General features: G+C 44.6%; 1 protein-coding gene across 1 annotated transcript; it reads right to left on the reverse strand.

Annotated features, from left to right (window-relative positions):
• Positions 1-1,222: 1,222 nt before the first annotated feature.
• LOC139343091 (proline-rich protein 29-like) lies at positions 1,223-13,707 on the reverse strand. Its single transcript, XM_070980493.1, has 6 exons — positions 13,657-13,707; positions 4,428-4,529; positions 2,741-2,824; positions 2,138-2,292; positions 1,312-1,406; positions 1,223-1,227 (listed from the first exon to the last, which is right to left on the reverse strand). The coding sequence occupies exons 1-6, from the start codon at positions 13,705-13,707 to the stop codon at positions 1,223-1,225; spliced, it is 492 nt and encodes a 163-aa protein (XP_070836594.1).
• Between the last annotated feature and the right edge of the window lie 1,798 nt (positions 13,708-15,505).

Below are 15,505 nucleotides of genomic sequence, written 5' to 3' on the forward strand. Positions count from 1 at the left end.
CTTTAATGGATGCACTGCGTGGCCTCTTCTTTCTCATTTACTCTCTAAATCCACAATTTACTCAATCTAACGTATTAATTATTACTCCTGCATTAGTTCCCTTTCCTCCTGAATATGTTTTTCGCTTTAACCCCCTCTGACCTACTGTCCCTCGCTCCCTCTTTCGTCACTCTCACTTGGGTCTCTATGATAGGCGGCGTGTGGTGGTTTGATATTAATAGCTGGGTAAACATTGGCATTACCCTGGAGACAGTGGAGAGACAGCCGTATCGGCACGTTCTTCCCATTTGAGCTCTTAATCCTCATGTTTTATGAGAGCTTTGGGTGCCGCCTCTGCTCCCTCTCTTTGAAATCCCCCTCCCACACTGCTGCTGAAACCCGGTGCTCCCCACCCTGCGCTGCCACGGTGCAATCCAGCTCTCAAACTCCAAATGAACCCCCAAATCCTGAAACTATTTTCAGTGTAGGCCAAGGAATGTGGGAAACGAGCCAGCGTGTGCTGCTGCAGACAAATCTAGTAAATTGACATTGAAATTCTTTCCTATGCCTCAGCTGTCTCTGCTGCACGCTGCTCTCTGGATTATCCCGTTTGGCAAACTCAACCGATCTGCTCCTGCAAAAGAGTTAATGCAAACCTTAACCTCAACGCTTCTCCCTTTTACACGAGTTTGAACCAGTGAGGCAAACACTTGTTATATCCTAAATATTCAATTCAGCTTGTGCACTACACTGTTTTCGTGCTCTTTTCATGGTTTTATTGCTCGCTCTGTCATCACCTGTGTAATGATCCTGCTCTTATTCTTCTGACTGCTCATCACGGTGTATTTTAAGACAAGGTCACATAGTGTTACACAACAATTGATCTTATGTGGTGTCACACTCTTGCTATGTTGCCCGTGGTGGTATTCAATGACCTATCAGCACTTCAGCATGAAGAGTCACTGAACGCTTGTCAATACAGTGCATCTTATGTATATATGTATACTGTATATTGTGTAGCTTGTGGTCTGTTTGCTATCCCACTTAACATGTGCTGCTGCTCCCTGCTGGATAATTTGGGTAATGTAGGTTGAACATTATACTACATCACACAGATCTAAAGCATCTGATGAACTCATCTCCTCAGCCATTCACAATCAGCATCACCATAATCACTAGTAGCATCTCCAATCAGTACCCTTCTCGTCCTAATTGCTGTGAACCTCGCTGCTGTCGCCTCTTGTCAACCTGTTTGGGAGGCACCCATGACACCACGGGAGCAGACTGTGTTAATCGGCTCTTGGCTGGGTGTTAATGTGTGGTCGGCTTTACCTGCTGCGGGAGTGATGTCGACTCCCACGATCCCACTGGTGGCGGGCGGGGGAGGAGGAGGAGGAGGAGGAGGAGGAGGAGGAGGGACAGCAGGCCTGGTCACACCAGACGCAAAAATGTTCATCAGTGTTTTACATCTCTGGGATGTTTTTATCAAGATGATGTGAAAGAGAAATGTTAAAAAAAAAAGTGTATTTGTTAATAAATACATTATTGATCCATTGTCGCTATTCTTAAAGCTGCTGTTGAGATTTTGAGAAGCCTTTTTCTGGAGGGCAGAGAGAAAGGAGCTTATTGCAGTGATTTTTAGGGATATATGCACAATGACTGACTACTTTTCATACTTTTCTAATAGCACTGACAGTTACTAAAAAGGTGAGAAGAGCTTCGTCAAGCACAGCCCAGAAGACATGACGCATCTCCCTCCTTAGCTTTTGCAGAGCCGCACTGACAATGAATGTGTGCATTATAGGAGTTGTATTAAGGCAAGGCGAGGCTAATGTCAGTCAACCTTTCCAGACATCTACTCTCTCTAAAAGCAGATTTTCATGGGAGAAATAACTCTGCGTCCCAAAGTGGAGCCTCTGCATAGAAAATGTCGCTTCTCTTTTAATTGAAATCTCATAGATTTGATCTGTCTGTCCAAATTAAATCCTCCTGTCCGCTATAAATAACGTGTCAGCTTGCCAGCAGGTGATGATTTGATAGAAACGGCCTCCTAACAGAACAAATTGGATTATTTGTCAGTTTGTTTCAGAGTGATGAATGTGCATTTGACTTTTTAGCTCATCTGGCAGGTAGTGAGTTGTCATGAAATGCAGCGGACATGCTCTGATGGCCTGGGTGGTGGAGGAGAGGTGGGTTTGTTGGACCAGCGTGACCTGATGCGGGGTAGGACAGGCACTGGGCAGGCTGGTAATAGTGGTGGTAAACCTCCAGCTTGGCCTCATTTTCTTGAATTATCACCAGATCTCTGGGAGCCTGACAGTGAGGGAGAAAAACAGCCCTGCTTTAGTGAGTGCAAGACTAAGATCATTACAAAGTTTACTCTGCTAAAGTTTCAGCTCAGGCTGCAAGAAATTTTAAAAAGTCCATAGTTTTCCAGGTCTATTCAGCAAATATGAGTTATACACCTGTACATACAACTCCCCATGAAACAGGAGACAATCAAACTGCTGGAGGACACTGAAATTGAAATTTGGGACGCCACAATGAAATTATTTGATTGTTGACTGTTTGTGCACGCGGAGCAGCAGAATTTGAGTTTGTGTTGAAGCTGAATAGGATTCAATCCACTTTCCTCTGCATCTTATCGTATCAAGATAAGCGTGATACACTCAAACTTAGCTTCATTTTCCACCTTGTGGCCCATTTTAATCAAATTTGGCTCCAACTATTAACCGAGTGGACCCTGAGCCTCGTCTCGTACCCGCCAGGCGGAGGGCCGGGGTGCGAGCTGAGGGCCGACACGGTCATGTGACGTGGTGCTTTGGATCATCATCAGCCCTACAAGGTCTGCATATTGAGAATATTACACACCGCACATACTATCTGACTGTCTCATGCATTTTATCAGCCTGCTGTTCTGTCCTCTTCCCTCGAGGTGACGAGGTGATTAACCCACATTGTGTCAAACTGAGGTGGTGAATGTGAGGTGCCACGCTCAATTTTCTCTCCTCCTTGTGCGTCAACATTTTGTTTGACAATGACTCACCTCTGCAAATTATTTCACACCTTCACAGCAACATAAATACTCCATCCGACCAAGATTTAGAGAAGTCAGTTCAAGTTACTATAACTCTGAACTAAACATATACACGCGTGTGGCTGACCGCTGTTCTGAGTAACATTTGTCACCCTGGACCTGCTGCCACCAAGTGTTAAGCTTTCCAGCCAATATGAATGACATCAGCTCTTTGTTAGCTCGGTGATGCAACATTCAGTAACTCGACGATTTGTGATGTTTCACCATCTTGAGTCAATTTCATAAATAATATAGCAATAATGTCAGCTAATGGAGGTCTGAGGAATATGCATGCAAAGGACATGTGACTGGGTGAAACACGGCTGGGCTGCATCAGCTCACGCGCAGAGCTTTTCTTAAACGTAACATCCAGCGGCTGTATTCGCTGTGGGGAAATTGTTTTGTCAGAGTTGTCACCCTCCATCGTTTTAGCCACATTTTGTCAAATTGAAAATCATTTGCAGTGTCAGACTCAATGTTCTGTCTCTCACTGGCTGCACAAAAACGTATCTGATTGTGCTGTTGATATTCAGAACATGTTCAGACTGACAACTCCAGAAAGCCACAGTTTTAACTGAAGCACTGGTAACACCGGCAGTCAATTAATAGACATGATTAAGTCAGCCGTATAGTCAGGTTGTAGCATCACCAGACACAGAGACCCTGCACATGTGCACCTTGCACCTAATAGAAATTTGGTGTTTGGTGAGGTCATTGTCTGTGCACACAAGTTAAAACTGACTCATCAAACCGTCCGCTCAACAGGATGAACCCTGGTGAATCGTTTACCTTTTCCAGTGACAAGAGGACAGAATTTAAGCCGTGCACACATGCAACAAATTACTCGATTGCGTTGTGGCGTTCTTCAAACTATTCACACATTTTAAAGCACTTGATCCATAAATCCAAAATTTCAGCATGTGCAACCACAAGTTTTGAATTAATTCAGTTGAAATTAGAGCACAGGATTGTCCACTAGCTGGACTCAGGCAGCCATTATAACCGTTTACCCAAATCCACTTTTATGGGAACTTTTTAACCGTTGAATTGCTGAACTTATTGTCACCTACTTGCAAAACTTTGTTTTGAGTAATAAGATGACACCTTTAGAAGCTGTTAACAGGCCCGACTGGAGCATGCTGCATCATTTGGACATGAATTTAACACACACACACACACACACACACACACACACACACACACACACACAAACTCATGCACATATATTTTATCCAATTGTCCAAGCTCAAGGGGAGACCATAAATAATACATCTGAATGCTTGCTAGCAAGCTGCTAATGTGACAGACAGGCAAGAACAGCTGCGAGTGTGAAATCAAGAGATTTAGTCCGTGTGTGCTGACAGTCTGCCATCCCCTCCTTGACGTGACCACCGGGTCTAATGGAAGCCGAGGAGCCAGGAGGCACTGTGGTCACTGGGAGCTGCTGCACGACAGCGGGGGGCTGCTGGGGAGCCTGGGGAGGAGAGATGGGGCTGTAATGAGGCTCTCTGCCTGGAGGCGCAGTGGCTGAGAATAAACTGCAGCAGATACCCATAAAGGAGGTGAAGCTCCACTCCACAGGAAGGGACACGTCGAAGGGGTATCTCCCCGTATGCAAACATTATTAAAAAACTTCTTCAAATGCCACAAATGAGAGTTTGTGCTGGAGATATAGAGAGAGCAGAGGGCTGGTTGTTGCTTAGATAAAGAGCTTCAGCTGACAGTCTGAACGTGTTAAAATAATTCACACTTACAAGAAATATCTGAAAAGCATGTGGATCATAGTCCAAGTGTGGGTAAATATCTTCTGTCCGCGCCATATGTGAGGGCCTCAGCTGATATTATTTACAACATATTCAGTATGTGATCGTAACCTGTTTGCTGAAATGCAGAGGGACACAGTAGCAGGTTGCCAAGGTGCCAAAACACAAGCAACAGTCTGCACACGCCTATGCACACATGCTCACCCACACAACACATACACACACGCACACGCCAAAGCAAACAAACACACACTCCCTCCATCTGTGATTGACCCACAGTGTGCATGCTCTTTGTGTAATTAAGCTCACTTTGGAAGCCAAAGCAGAGCAGCTGGAAACCAAAAGAAACAAAATGAATTTAGGATCCACCCACTCTGGACTTTTTCATGTCTTACTGTTGAATCTCGTTGGGCGCAATTAGTTTTTTATGATGCGGATCAAAAAGTCTATTTCTTAAATGTCAAAGTAAAAAAACACCCACAACTTCAGATATTACAGGGGTCTTTTTTACCATGGGTAGCACATTTCTGAGCCCACTTTTTCGAGGCTCTTCACACATTCAGCACAATAGACGTCTCACAGAAATTCAGGAAAATTGGACGGTAATTTTCTACATCGTGCTTCATTTTCATGCAACATGAAATTGAGAAAAAAAGCAGCTCCTTATTGTGACTCAGCGCCTGTTTTCCGGGCTATGAAAGGACGCAAATGAGGCAAAATCCAAAACATTCTGGACATTTTCACCTCACTCTAAATTCCTCAGTTCTTGCAGAAAGTTTGCGACGTCTTGGATGGAATGAATGCTGGATGGCTGGACACGTGTGCATTAGATTGCCAGGGATGAGACAGACAGAAAGATCGTTTCCAGGCGTATAACAAGAGAGGACATCAGGTGTGAAGCCAATGAGCACATGCAGAAGATAAGGTTGACCAGCACTGCTGTATTTCTGCATATGAAGCTATCCTACACAAGCATGTATAAGGAATTTGCATAGTTTTTATCGCATAACTGGAATAACCTTGTGCACTTGGAACGAGTCTACGCAAAAATGCAAAACAATAAAACCCGCTGAAGTGCGCTGCAGCATTTCTGCCTCGTTGCTGTGACATAAACAGTAAGGTGGCACATTCAGGCACTTAAGAGGCGCCTTTTCATTCTAATGGGTTCCTGGTTTCTGCTACTCAGTGAAGTAAAGTGAACTCAGGATGGAGGAATGTGTTTCTAATTTTAAGAAAATGCAACAGGCTGAAATACTCAAATGTGTGAGTCAACAACTAATAACAGCCAGTTAAAAAATACCAGTGATTATTGTGCTAATGAGATGTTTACCCAGATTGCTTCCACTTAACATGGAAGAGAACTGGTCTGAGAGGCCTCATCTATTTTAAATAGATTTATAGTATTAACACTTTTGTTGATATGTGGTACATGCAGTACATGTATATGCATCTGTGTATGTATGCACTGGTTTGTGTGCCACTGTATGTGGACAGTGCAGTATTCTGACAGGTTAGATTTATGATCTTATGTCTTTGTGTTGTGATCTGTCTGTGAAGCTGTTGCACCACTGCACACAAGTTTTCCCACTGTGGGGTGTCGTTTGCATTTGGGACAATAGCGTCCATCAATACACACATACACACACACTCAAAATGTGAGTCAAAATGTGGCTCAGTTACATAATAAAATATTCATGCACTTCCTCATGGCTACAACATTACAACAGGTGATAACATGGACTACATCCTTAATAATCAGCAGCCTAGAGATTCTACAGAGCTGTTTAGATTACATCTAAACTGGCCAGCGTTTAATTCTTACCCCCTGTTTACTGTTTAGCATTTACTAGCAGCGCATGCACAGTTAGCACAAGGCTTGCAGCACGTAATTGGTTTATATGAGTGTGTCTGTATTTGTTAAAAACTGTTGCTCCTCCTGTGGGCCACCCATTACTGGTGTATAAAAAGTTAATGAAGGCTTGATGATACAGTATCGCATGTTCTTCATGCTTTTTTGAAGAGCAGCCTACGTCAGGGCATTATAATCTACTTTAAACCTACTAAGAAAGATGTATGTGTAATCACTTTAAATGCTTTAATAATAATCAGTAATTACTTTGATGAATACTTCGCAGACTTTACAGCTGTGGTAAGAAATTGTGGGGATTTATATTGCTAAGATAAAATGCAGGGTTGATTGTAGGAGCTGAGAGTGATGCAGCTGTCTTGTTTAAACTGCCCCCAGTCTCCCCAAAAGTGTTTTTTTTTTAATTTCCAGTAACTGTGATGTGGCCACAGGTGTGCGTTTATGGAGCGCTCCAAATGCGACACAGCCAACAATGCATGGATAATACAAGCTTACAGCCTGAGCTTCACTATGGCAGACGACACTAATTAGCACACAGTTTACATTCAGTGTGCCACCTCCTCTCCCCTCCTCCCCTCCCCTCCTCCCCTCCCCTCCTCATCCCTCCCCACTCGCTGTCAGTGGAAGGGGCCTCTACACCCCCATCGCATCTCCAGCTCTGTAATTAAAACGCTGTAATCTGGGTGGATCGTCTCTATTTTTAAAAGCTCCCTGTCATCATGCGGGTAAAGTGACACAAAGGGAGGCACCAAGCAGTGAGAGAGGAGGAGGAGGAGGAGATGGAGGAAGAGGGGGGAGATGGGAACAACCGCAGGTGATGACCAACTCTGAGAGGGATGAGGAGACGAAGAAACTATTTTTAATTGGCAGAGTGGCCAAAAGATGATTCTCATCCTGCTATCCAGCGGCCCACACGCCTCGCATCAACGCCTTTGGAATAACAGATTGTTTTTTTATAGGAGCAAAAAGTGAGAAAAGTGCTTCATGAATACCAACACAGAGATGCCATCAGATAATCATGTTACTCTGAGAATATTTTAAATAAAATCATCCCCGGAAAACTTCAACAACATCACGTAAAACCAGACTTCAGCATCATAACTCGTCATTTCACAGAATTCTGGAAACTGAAGCTGAAAGCTACTAAAATTGTTATCAGCACACTATTATTTTTTTTAATTAATAGCATTGTTTATTATTTCCGTGTATTAAATTGTTATGGGATCATTATTGTTGATGTATTAATATGTCAGCAGTACTTTAATGTTGAAGTTGGTCGATGTGAAGCTAATTTTAACTCCTTAATATGCTGTTGGTTTAATGTGTATCAGTGCATAACGTTCATTCAATCAATCTTTTATATGACATGAGCTAGAAGTTTATAGACGGAGCATAAAAAGAAAATATGGGTACAACTAAAGCATAAATATGTCAAAATCGAGTTTAAGTACAGCACTTAAAGCAAATGCACTTAGTTCCATCCCACCACTGTTGACACAGGCCTCATTATTCTCATAATGATATTGATTTAAACCAAATCACCCAGAGCTGAAATGAAGCACAGCGAGGTGACACCAGGTCATGATAGGAGCTCACTCTGAGCATCTTCAGGTTATTATTAGATCATCTCAGCAGCCATATGCATATGTCAAATATGAATGAGAGCCTGGAGCTTGCTGACACTTAAGCAGCTCTCTATAGGGACCGCACTGCTGAGGTATGATTAAATTATTCGCACTTCTCAGTAATATTTAATCACACACATACACATACACACACACAGAAATGGTCATCAGTGTTGGTTAAAGGGTTACCTCATTGCATTAGGGATCATTTATTCATAACCCGGCGGTGGAGAGGGAAGGCCACTGCCCATCAGCTCTCTCTGCACCAGAGCTAACGGCATTAACTATTTGCTGGATGTTCTGCTGAAGGCATTAAAAACAAGTCGCGTGGCATCACCGCTGCACGGAACTTATTGTCCTTCTTCAGATGTTGGCACGCGGGGGCTCTGTAGGGGCCGTCGCCCCTGTTGGTCCATGGATGGCGACAGTAAGATGCCGGATTTAAAATTAAAGCTCTTATCATGGCTCCGACTCACAAGCCAACACCCCCAGCAGTCCCTCCACACACACACACACACACACACACACACACACACACACACACACACACACACACACACACACACACACACACACACACACACACCTCTTTTGCCCCTCACCCCCTGCGGCATCAGCTCAAGAACATGGCCATTACCTTTCCCCGTTACTATGGCAACACCACCCTGCAGTCCTCGTGTGGCGGTAGCAGTGTGTGTGTGTGTGTGTGTGTGTGTGTGTGTGTGCGTGCGTGCGCGCGCGCATGCATGTGTGTGTCCACGCTCACGTGCGGGTGTGTGTGCACGTGCGTGGCTCGCTGACGTCTGCGTAGATAATGTCAGCGAGGAGCGCAATCAGTTTTTTTTAAGGCTTCACGTCGCCTGGCACTCATGAGCGCGCGCTGCTTCCAGCCTCAACGGAGACAACGAACAGTCAGCACGCACGCGCGCAAAGTTTTGCTCACACGTTGCCGTCCAGCGTGTGTTTGCGGGTTGATAATAAGTTCCCGGCTGTGCTGTAACTCTGTCTGATTGATCTCTGCGGCATGTGATTGGCCTCTGATGGGAACAACTGGACGGTCAGAGAGACGCGGCGCTCTCTCGTCGGGGGCCATCCAATGTCACCTCGACCCCTTCAGGAGAGCAGAAGTTTGGCTCCTCCGCAATAGCGACGTTCAGTAATGGCGAATCAAAAGAGAAGAGATGAAGAGAGGTGATATCTACAGATGATGACATCACACAGCCGAAGCAGAGTGAAGGACGGGCCATAGAGGGTGGATGTGATTCTCTGCCTCCGCTGCCTGCCATGTAAGGATGAGGTAGACAATGTGAGATAAGGCTTTGAATATATCTCCTCTCTCTCCTTTTCCTCCTCTCCCTCAGGAGGAGGGCTGACTGACAGACGCTCCCCACCACCCCCACCCCCTCCTCCTCCCTCGGCTGTGGACAAGCTTTGTATGGTGCCTACCACCAACTCGAGCCAATTAACACGTCTCCGTGCACACTCTGAGTTTATTAATACATAATAAACTAGTTTGGCACGGACACTAATTATCTTGCATTTGGCCATTTAAATGTAAGTGGTTGGGGGAGGTGTGTTGTAGGCGATGGGAATGGTTTGTAATGATGCTGCAGAACAGTACATCAGTTGATGGTCAATATAAGTGATTTTCAGTGGAAAGCAATGGGATGAGACACCCACCAGCCCCTTGAGAGGACACGGCCGTTAGAAAAAAGCATATTAATGCCATCCGCCTTAAACAGAATGAGCTCCGGTTCTGTTGATTGTTTGCTTTGTGTTTATTGTGGGCTTGATTAGTCCCATGATGACTGTCTCCACCTAAGGCAGTCAAGCTGGTGTCACCGCGTCTCAGCTCCCTCTCTCCGGCGCTCCTCTCTGAACGCTGACTTAATCAGACAAAACCTGCGCCGAGCTCCCTTCTCCTGTTTTGATCTGACATCCCCAGTGCCGAGCTGTCTCCTCGCCCTCGCCGGGGTACGTGCGCGTATCCAGATGCAGGATTGACCTGGACGTGATCCGCGGTTAAAAGCGAAATGAAAGATGGTGTGGTGCGGCGTATGACTCGCCATCCCTCACGAGAATTAGATTTAACCTTACTGCCGAAGGCCTGCACAGACAATGAGCCTTTGCGGTATTATGCTCCATCTGAAACTTTCCTTTGGGTTGGAGGCTCATTAGATAATCTAATTTAAAATAGTTTATGATTTCCTCCATGAGAGATTGGGCGCAGGAGAAAGCACATGTCACACTGAATAAGAGTGAGGCACAGACTGATGTACCTGTTCTGCCTCTCAGTGCGTAAAAGCTGCAGAATCAGATTGTGGGCTGTTAAAGATCACACTACCACCGGCTTTCTCTCTGTTTGTTTCATTTTATTGCAGGCATCTGTTCCTTCTGAATATGATTAAGCTCTTTTCACAAAATAACACATGTGAGAGCCAAACCTGTGAATACTAAGCGTTGATTTGCATATTGTTTGTAATGACTGTAATGCAAAATGGACCGGAGCACCACCTTTTAAATGTAGAAAAAAAAACAACACTTCCCTGAAATTATGGCAGGGCTTAATGTTTTGCTTTTTTAAAAAGTACACACCAATAAAATAAGTGTCCTCACGAGAAGAAGAAGTTAATAAGAAGGAGGATAATTAACTTCTTTTAACTATAAAGCTTTTGTTGTTCCCTCTTTTCAGTGGCAAATTCCCTCTGCTTTGGTGCCACATTTTCATTTATTTTCAGAACAAACACCGGGGTATTATCACCGCCACCTTCCCGTCGTCCTTTATCATCTCCTCGTTTCATCCGTTATTACATGACAACATGTGTTTGCATGAGTTCAACGGCTTTTGTCTGAGAACGAGGCATTTCGGCGCGTGCAGACGGGTAGAAAGGATCAGGGAGGGAAGGGACAGAGCTGCTGACACGCTGGCAGGCAAAGTTCAGGACTGGGAAGGTAAAAAAGCTCAGCGACACATCACATCACCGAAAGACTGAAAATGCCTTGAGGGTTATAGCTGACAGCACGGTGTTATTATGAACTCAACGAACAGCCACGTTGGCAAACGATGCTCACATTCACGCAGAGAATATGTGCAGCACAAACACATTTGTGAGTGTGAAATGATGTAGGTGTATCATTTTGTGGATGGTTTGAAATGCATTAATTGAGTTAAGTGTTTGTGTGAGTGCGTGCGTGTGTATTCGTGTGTGTGCACAATCGCCAACTTTTCAACTTCATGGTGTTGTGGGTAATGGAAAGAATGAGGCAATTTTGTTGTTTGTTGTTCATTTGCCTGCACATAATAGATTTATTTAAAATTTCATGAGTTTGAATGCAAGGACTATTGGTTCCCTGCTGAATTGGATGCAGCACCGGTTCGCCTGGGGGGACGTGGAGGAAGGTGTGTGCCTGGCTGTATGTATGTATGTGTGTGTGCGTGCTCTGTGTGTGCATGTTTAGACAATGTACCTTAAGTGTTTTCCAGAAATTCACACCCGTTTCAACAGGCTCAAACCAGTGAGGGGCCTCACAACAACTACGAGAATTAATCTAATTAATATACTTGCTTTAAGAAAATAATGCATTTCGGGGAATATTGTTGTTTTGGCTGCAGCATAAGTGAAGCAACTTTAACAGGTTGTGTTCAAGTGAAATGAAAGTAAAATATTTGAGTGCAGATGCCAGGTGGTGGCATACTGTTTAAAATGACTGCCAAGTTATACCACTTTTTATTGTGCATCTGTGTGTGTGCGTGTGTGTGTGGGGGTTATGTATTACTCATGATGTGAGGACTCCCTTCCTTATGGGGACAACTCTAACACTAAGGCTGAATCCCATTTCACCCCTTGGCCCTCCCCCTTGGCCCTACCCCTCCGTTTTGCGCGTTCACGTGGAGGGGTAGGGGTGTCCCAATTCCCATTATGACGGAGGGGTAGGGGGAAGTGGTAGGGCTATGTACCCCTCCCAACGGAGAGGCACACTCCAAACGGAGGGGTACGACAGATTTCTCAGACCGGTATTTTCTCCATGAACGAAGTTTTAAAATGTACGAAAACCACTTTATTGTCTATTTTAACGTTGTTTCAATGTGTAGTGGTCATTTTCCTCGTAACCCCCCCCCCCGAAAAAAATCGATAGTAGTCAAGGCTTCAGTTACGTGGTTACCGTTGCCAGGCTGAATGCCACTAGCGGTGCTCTGTGGGCAGCCCTGATGATAATCTGCAGTGATAACGTTATCAATAATAACTTCGGCAACCTCGCTGCTGGTATTCAGTTACATTGACAGCGTTGTGGGATACAACATGCAGGAATGTCATACACAAATCGAATGTGACGGTAGCATTAGCTCGTCGCATCTGCCTACGTAAGAGGCAGTGGCGACTACTGATGACGTACGCGATTGTCGAAGGGGTGTCCCAATTCGGAGGGGTTGACTTTCGGCCCTACCCCTTGGCACTTCGTTTCAAGGGGCAAGGGACAAGGGGTAGGGCTAAGGGGTAGGGGTAGAAAAGAGAAATGGGATTCACCCTAAGTCCCCATAACACAACCTGTTGACTTTTAGTGTGAAGACTTGGGTTAAGTTTAGGGTAAGAGTTAGGTTTTAGAAAGCAGTGATTGTGCTTATGTTTGGGGTAAGTCTCCAGGAAATGAATCTAAGTCTATGCGCTGTCCCAAGAGATAAAATAAACATAACTGCGTGTGTATGTGTGTCCATGTATTTCTCATGTTGTGGGGACATAAACCTGTTTACAGGTCACATTGTGGGGACGCCCTTTCCCTATGGAGACAAATCCTAAGTCCCCATAATGTACATTACCAAATTTTGGGGGGATCAGGAGTGGTGGGCTGCCCGGGGACCCAGTTCCTCTTTGTCACCATTGGTCAGGTGGTGATCTTTAGTGGGGTTTTTTATGGAGGATACCCCAGGTGAACATGGGGAGAACATGCAAACTCCACACAGAAAGGCCCCTTTACTCAAGCAGCAGGCACCAAAGTCATGGTGGAGGACACGCCCCCAGTGCCCACAGAGCCCCCGGTGGGAATCGAACCTCAGACCTTCTAGCTCTGAGGCGACTGTGTTACCACTGTCCCACCATGCCACCTCAAAAGGGGTTAGGTTAGGTTTAGGCTAAGGTTAAGGTGAGATTTATGGTTAGGCAAGTAGTGGTTATGGTTATGGTTATGGTTATGGTTATGGTTATGGTTAGGATAAGTCTCCAGGAAACGAACGTAATGTAATGTCCCCAGAAATAATGGAAACGCAACTGTGTGTGTGTGTGTGTGTGTGTGTGTGTGTGTGTGTGTGTGTGTGTGTAGTGAGGACTAAAAGTATTTACAAGCGCTCACCTGTGTTAGATATGAGACACCGTTTCCATTCCTCACGGTCAGTGCTTGCATTGTTATTGCTTCCTCCTTTGAATGCAACACATCCCATTAGAAACAGATTGAACGGCGCTGAGAAAGGCCACCTCATCTTTGTGGGATCTGCGTCTGCATAGAAAACAGATCTTTTGTGTATCTTGCCCTCTAATCAAACCAGCAGAGGGAATTAAAAATGGCTTCCCCCACAGTGTCGCAGACGCTGACAAATGTGTACTGTGTCAAACTTTTCTGGTGAAAAGCGAAGAGGTACAAGAGACCTTCACTCTGATTTATTAGGTATTTTCACTCAAAGCCAAGCTTCTTGGCAGAGCTATCTTTATTGCAGTTAAGTGCTGAATGCCACTGCTAGTTTAATCACCATTATTTCTGTCATGATTTCATGGCCAGTGCATGGTTCATTATTTTCTGCGAGGTCTCTGTTGTAAAAGGTCAGCGGTGATGCTTCCTGACAAGAAAACGTACAGTGGCTTTATGGAGAGAGAGCCTGAAACACGCCAAACCTGCACAGCCGCACACATGTTGATTGGGGTGAAGGGTTAACATGTTAATGTGTTGTTCCGGCACTGCCGGTGCAAAATTAGCTTATTAATATCCTCTTCGTGCACTTGTTATAATTAACTACATCACAACCTTTGCTGGTGCAAACTGACTCATTATAACAATGACTCCTCGTCAAGCAGTCCAACAGCACATGCATCCTTGTCAAAATGATTGTTTCAGAGCATTGAGTTGGAGAAGAGAAGCATCATAATATTTCATGGATGGTGCACCATGCTAACTCTTTAGCATATGCTTCGTGGTAGTGGGCGACTCATAGTGCCTCCGAGGTGAGAAAATAAGTACATTAAGTGGATCTGAGGCAAGACGGTGAGTAATTTGAGTTGAATTTCAGCCAAGTCAAGAGAGGAGACTTTTGTGTGAGAATGTGGTCTTACACAATCAGAGAAAAATTAGGTTCTTTCAATTGCTCAATGCATTCTCCTACTTGAAGCAGCTCATAAAGAAGCAGGTTTCTGTGCAGTGCCAGCGCTGATATTGGTTGTGTAATGTTTGCTTAGTGAAGTGAGGGTGTGATAGTTTTGCATATCTGCCTTTTGCTTCGAAGGGATGTGTTTCTGTCTCAGATTTAGTTCATGCAAACTAAATTGCAAGTCGGTTATTTCACATGCAGCTCATAGAAAGCTGATGCCTGATTGTATATTGTGTGACATACTAACTGTGCAGAGACCCTTTGTGTGAATCAAAACTTTGGCTACTGCAGACAAGCACTGACTTTACAGAGACTCTATAGTTTTACTTTAGGAACTTTGGAGACATGTTTGAGCGCTTGTCAAAGGCTAAATATCAATCTTACCGGATTTGTTTACGCTGATGTGGCCACTGTTCTGCTACAGAGAATGCTAGTGATGGATGCTAGCTGCTATGTTTCTATGGTTGCGGTCTTGCTGAAATGTCAGCGAGTGACAAATCTGTCCCTCCAAAGTCATTTTCAGTCAATACAAATCAGTTTTAGCCGCTGCTTAACTTATCAAGTTGTTTTGTCTGTAAGTCAGCTTACAACAACTTTTAGAGCTGTGTTGATCTCCACGCTTCATCTTTCTGGACATTTTTATGTTGCTATTTTTTTTTTTTGGTTGGAGCACAGAAAGATGATGTCCCCGCTCTTATATTCTGACATCCCCGCCTACAAAGCTGTGACTGCCTTTGTTGCTGTTCCCTACCTGGGAAACGGGCCTCGATGAGGACAACACCGGATCTATCTGTGTGCACCAATTCAGAGGTCTGGAACAAGGTAAACTTCAGGCAGAGGTGC

The sequence above is a fragment of the Chaetodon trifascialis genome, chromosome 15 (assembly GCF_039877785.1).
Source record: "Chaetodon trifascialis isolate fChaTrf1 chromosome 15, fChaTrf1.hap1, whole genome shotgun sequence".
Taxonomy (NCBI): Eukaryota; Metazoa; Chordata; class Actinopteri; order Chaetodontiformes; family Chaetodontidae; genus Chaetodon; species Chaetodon trifascialis.

Excerpts from the sequence above, each read along its gene's own strand:
- LOC139343091 (XM_070980493.1), bottom strand. The coding sequence starts at position 13,707 with ATGCAAGCACTGACCGTGAGGAATGGAAACGGTGTCTCATATCTAACA. Across the intron at positions 4,530-13,656 it reads GTGTCTCATATCTAACACAG|GCTCCCCAGCAGCCCCCCGC; the intron begins GTGAGCGCTTGT and ends TCTCCTCCCCAG. Across the intron at positions 2,293-2,740 it reads CCCGGCCCTCCGCCTGGCGG|GCTCCCAGAGATCTGGTGAT; the intron begins GTACGAGACGAG and ends CCTCACTGTCAG.